General features: G+C 50.5%; 1 protein-coding gene across 1 annotated transcript; it reads right to left on the bottom strand.

The window, feature by feature from the left end:
* Positions 1-3,851: 3,851 nt before the first annotated feature.
* UCRPA7_1844 (putative mannosyl-oligosaccharide -alpha-mannosidase protein) lies at positions 3,852-4,768 on the bottom strand (the record flags this gene model as incomplete). Its single annotated transcript, XM_007914423.1, has 2 exons — positions 3,852-4,495; positions 4,561-4,768. The coding sequence occupies 2 exons, from the start codon at positions 4,766-4,768 to the stop codon at positions 3,852-3,854; spliced, it is 852 nt and encodes a 283-aa protein (XP_007912614.1).
* Positions 4,769-5,479: the final 711 nt, after the last annotated feature.

Raw genomic sequence — 5,479 nt, 5'->3', positions numbered from 1 at the left:
AGTGTGTCCTCTCCAGTACTCGCGGAATCGACGTCAGGAAACATGACCCAGCGTAAAAGACGTGTAATCTCAGCAAGATCCTTCAATGTTGATGCGCGGTCTTTAGCATAGTTGTCGCCAGCTTTAGATTCGATACTGAACATAGCGATAGCAGACTCGATCAGCCATGTATCTGCAGTGCGGATGTTGAGGAAAATAATTCGATGTAATAGTAAAATTATAGCTGCACTGAAGACAGCGTACAATTCTTGAAAAACAAGTCTGCCATCAGGGCTAAGAAGGTGCATATGATTGGCTATGGACAAGGTGTGTCTTGCAGCTTCGCTACACTGCCGGAGGAGTCCAATCTCACTATATGTTTCGACATCCCAAGGCCTCTGAAGGCTTCGAGTCGCAAGCACCTGATGTCCAACAGCCTTTTCAACGGCTGTTAGAAACAGAGGGCGAATCGTCGAAATAACGAGCTGACGATATTAGTCAAGGTCTTATTCTTTCTCACCCAAGAAAACTGACCTGGTGGTAAAATACGTGCAGGGCGCACACAGACCGATCGATAGGTAAGTCACCAGTATCAAACCGCAAGTCCAAGATCTTAAACGACTCGGGGAGGCTTCGACGCCACTCTTCTAGTGCTGTGATTGTGTCGCGGACCTTAGACATTAACAAGTCAGATGACGATTCCTGAGGCATTGTTCGACATGTGTCGTTGCAGAGAAGGCGGCTAGCAATTTTGGCGAGTTTGATATTTTCGCAAAGGCCGGCAGCTCTCGGAAGCCCCCTACACGTCATATAGCATTAAATCTCGCAATCTTCTCGTGAGAGAAGAGGACATGACTTACTGACACTCTGTAGGCACAACACTAAGCAAGGCTTCCCCTATGATCGTTGGCTGCCATCCAAGTATGCAGCTTAACCAGCGTTCTAGGCAGTAGAGAGTCCAGAAGACCCTCCTTACTCTCTCATCTAGGGGTATCCGATGATATCCAATTGTTATAACGATATGAATAGCGGTTGTGATGTACATATATGCCATTCTATCCTGGTGTATCTCGACCAGATAGAGAGTCAAGAGAGAGAGCGCGGATGGGACATCCGGATCATACTGCTGGAAGGTATATGGGTCAAGGGGATTGCCAATCATGGAAAGAGCGCGCTTGAAGTACTTATCTTCTCGCTGGTGATCCTGCTTGTTCGCAGCTGTCAAGAGATTCGCGTATGCAATTGCTGCTTGACAAAGAGCCGATAAATGGGGATCGGTGGTGCCAAAGTCGCCAAAGTAATTAATACCCTGAGAGTATAACATATCGCTGTTTTTCGGGTTATGAATTGCTCCCTCTTGGACAAACCACAGAAAGTGCTCTAGCATATAGGCTGACTCGTTCGAGAAAGGTACCACCGAGGGTTTCCTCTCCGTTGCTAAGAGCGACATAGACTTATAAGTCAAATTCTGGTCGATGACTTCCATAGATTCGATGCTATCTGGGAGTCTTCCTTGCGTGCTTTTCAGGAGAGCTCTGGTCGTGGTGATGAACTCTTTGAGATAGATGTCGAACGAAGGCGCTATGTCCATATTTGATAGGTATCGCGAAAATGCTCCCGGTAGGCCTTGCAAGGATACGTGCCTTTTTAGCTGTCCTCTTTGGGTTGGATCCAGGACATTTTGCTGGAGGCATTTCTCCAACCTCTTAATCTGGATATGCAGATCGTCTAGTTCTTTGCGGGAAATATTAACCTTCTTGGAAGCCACCGGAATGTTACAGTTTCGTTGATTAGTGACACATTGGTCACAGGGAGAAGACCCGGAACACTTGATACGGCGGCGATTGCATGCATCGCATCTTGAACAATGTTAGCTACGGCTCTGCGGCAGGTAAGTCTAGCTAGGCTCGTCAGCGACAGTAGATAGATGGTCTTACGCTATTGCAACACGTTTTCGTCGTTCTGGAGGAACAGTTTGCCGCCGGGGATTGACAGTCAACCGCTCGGCAGATGATTTGCCGTCGACCGTGACGAAGGACATGCTTGAATCTGATAAATTATTTGAAGAGGTGGTCAGGATCGTGTCTGCTATGAATGTATATATTATCGGAGGTTGTTACATTCAAGCCTGAACCTAGACCTGGAGAGTGGTTAGTGTCACAGCCAGAATGTGGATGAGCGAAGAGACTTTCTCTTATGTGAGCTGGTGGGGTCTGACCCGGGATTTGGTACTCGTGTAATCCAGCCATGGCCAGTAAGAGATGGCAGTGTGCATTCTATCCGGTCCACTGTACCCTTTCTGAGCGAGTGCCTTTTCCGGTCTCTCGGTGCATCAACCGGGCGCTGGGTAAGGATATTGGTCCTCAAGCGATACACTCAGCCAGCCGTGCTGTCCCACATGTAGATTTGGTCTGGATCGGTCTCTCATGATTTATGACAAGTCATTAGAAGGTGCTCCAGCCCCATACGTCGTAGAAGTAACCCGCAGTTGCCACACAAAAAGAAAACTCACTAGCATCAATTTCACCATGTGAGATAGCGTGAAGAGTCTGGGAATGCATGCAGAGCTTCGTGGCGCTTGTTTAGTTTAGGCGGAAGTAAATATCAAGCGATGTATAGCTACTTTACTGTCTTATGTCTCATCCAAGCACCATTTCCCATGAAAACGCTGTTGACTCACCCCAGGGGTCATTTACCAAGAGTCACTGATTCCAAACGCCGATATGTATTGTGCCCCATTGAACCACCAGCCCTAGCACTGACAGAGGGCGGCTCAGTCCGGTATTTCGCCGGGAATCCGGAACGCCGTTGGGCCGGGCCATCCTGCCGATTTACCCTACCAGCCCGGGACCCACAAGTCCCGGGGGAGAGAAATACGGCGGCCGATGAATCGGGCCCGGTATGGCGATAGGCAAGGTGGGCCTGTACTGATCCCATGCATTATGTCGGCGCCTATCCCGATGCCATCCGGTCTCCCACTTTGGCTCTAATCGAGGGAAAATGTGCCCTTCGGTGTTAAACACGATTTCATAGAGAGGCAAGAGATCTGTCGGTGAGAAGAGAAGGTATAGATATTTCAATGTCTCCGCCTAGGCATGATCTGTTAGTGTTTGTCTCCCGCCATCGGCCAGACGCCGTCTGGATTTGGTAGTGTTTCTCACCAACCAAAAGCTCTCCATATTATCCCTCATCGGGGGTGGAATTGAGTTCACGTCATTGAGAGATGCGAAGCCTCTACCACTACCAGCGTCGGTATGTCTCTTAAAAGCCTCGAATATGTTCCAACCCCATTCACGATACAGAGGATCACCAGTGATCCACCATAAGATGAACAGACTCTCCACAGCCTCTGGGCGCTGGAGATTGTGCGCATCATTGGGTTTGATGATGACGTCTTGCCTCCACGCAGACCAAGAGTCCTTCGTAGAACGGGTCGACCGTTGCCCAGGTGTGGGCAGGAGATCCTGGTTGGCCGTATCGAACCAGGCAATCTCGGGGGCAAGGCCGGTCTCAGTAACCTTGTACATCGCCCAACACGTCTTCATGAGATCTCTCGCTAACTGCATCTGCCGCTCTTTGTCGGCATTCCACCCGGGTAGCTTGCGTGCTTCGGTCACCGTGTGCCCCTTTGTTACGCCGAGTGCAATCGATCCAGGCAGGAAACAGACTAGATGATCCATCTTCGGCAAGAGTTCTCCTCCGATGCCATTCGGTAGCTCGGCCACGAATCTAAGCCCAGCTTCGCGTGAGATTGTGATCATGTGTTCCTCAATCCCTGCCAAAGCTTCGCTCCACATCTCGAAGTAGATGGGCTCTTGTGTCTGGAGGAACTGTTTGATCAAATACTCTGCACCAAGTCAGCAACTTCATCCTTAAGCTTTAGGCTGTATCTGACCGTAGTACGAATCTCCGCGGCTGCCCAGGCGGATCTCTCGCGTGGTGAACCTGCCCGTTGCAGGATGCACAAAGATGGGCAGGAGGCCGCCTTCCATAGCATTATCATCGAGGACCTTGATCACTCTCTCAGCCACCCGCCAGTAAGTGTCATTGCCGGTCAGGTCAGAGAGATACTTCATCTCGAGCTGTACAGTAGCTGCTTCCGCCGTAGAAGATGCACCGCCGTTATCATGCGACACAATCCCGATTCTCTTTCCAAGATTCACGCTGGCATAGGGAATCCCCGACGGGGAGTCATAAGCTGCGAGCAGCCTGTCTGCCAAGTCCACGGCCAGCGTCAGATATTTGAAATCCCTCCGAGAAGTGACATGGGGAAGTCGGGTCGTAAGATAGTGAGCGGATAGGAGGCCCCCAAGCATTCGGATGGTTGTCTCGAACGTATTGACGTCCTGGTCTTGATCGTAGGACAGACTCCTCTGGAGCCATTTCCGGGCCTCAGCCAGGTCCGTCGTCAAATTCATTATCATCATGGTGTCAAGGCTGTCCACGATGATCCATCCGAGACCTGTTGGACTCATCTGCGAGCCCTGTTGCGTTATGGGGTGGTACCGGTCGTTGCCTACAGCAAAAACACCACGTTAGAGATTCATGATCGGGACAGAATACAGAACGGTGCGAACTCACCCCAAGCGTGTTTGCGGTATGGTTCTAAGCTCGCGACGAAAACTCTCTTGACTTCATCTCGGCGGAGATTCCAGTCAACGAGCCTAGTAAAGTGGTGATTGAGCCCGATGGGGTTGTCCCAGAACGAGTCCCAGAACGACAAAACCAGTCCTAGGAGAGTTGCAACGAGGGCCGCAGCAACGGCGTATTTCTGCTGTGTTCTTAACATTGTCGTCTGCCGTTGTGTTGGCTGTTGTTGGTGTCTCTCTCGTCTCTTCGATTTCGTATTCTATTGAATCTGTTACAACAAGAATCGCCTCTTGAAAGTTCCAGGGAATCTATTTTGAATTCTTGGAGGGTGGAGTGGTTTGGCGAGAGCAAGAAAGAGCAATTGTCGCAGACAACGGGCATCCCGCATCAATTGGATGCAGGGGGAATGTTGCCTCACACTGGCGGAACCCAGTACGGCCTAGCAAAGCCAACCAATGCCTCTTGACCGGTGTCTTTCGATAAGGCTCGATTTTATGCAGTTAATGCAGCATCTACACAATTCCAGGGGGTTCACTACATCGCCACACCATGGGCTTGGCTATTTGATGGAAGGCGTAAGCCTAGTGGCTAGGTGCACACAGGGGTCGGCTAGCAAACTTGACCGAATCTTCATTAATCTAAGCAACGGGGCCCAGCCCCGGCCGTGTGAAAGGTGACCCACGCTGCTAAGCGCGGACCAACCTAGCTGTGTTCACAAGCATGTTAGGTGGAGTTCTGGGATGTATCATAGGCGTTGGAGCGTGCGTCGACCTAACTTGCCTGAGCCATCAACACGTGAACGGTGAGGCTACGCACAAACACCGGGCAATGTGTGCATTAATAGGGTGGGACGCCACCGTAGGTTATCACCGCACGTCTGCCCTCCTGATATCTGTAAGGTTGGCGATTC

Source organism: Phaeoacremonium minimum, assembly GCF_000392275.1.
Source record: "Phaeoacremonium minimum UCRPA7 unplaced genomic scaffold PA7_03_scaffold_134, whole genome shotgun sequence".
NCBI classification, from domain to species: domain Eukaryota; kingdom Fungi; phylum Ascomycota; class Sordariomycetes; order Togniniales; family Togniniaceae; genus Phaeoacremonium; species Phaeoacremonium minimum.
Note: the sequence above shows the minus strand (reverse complement) of the source record. Positions and strands in the feature narration are given on the sequence as shown.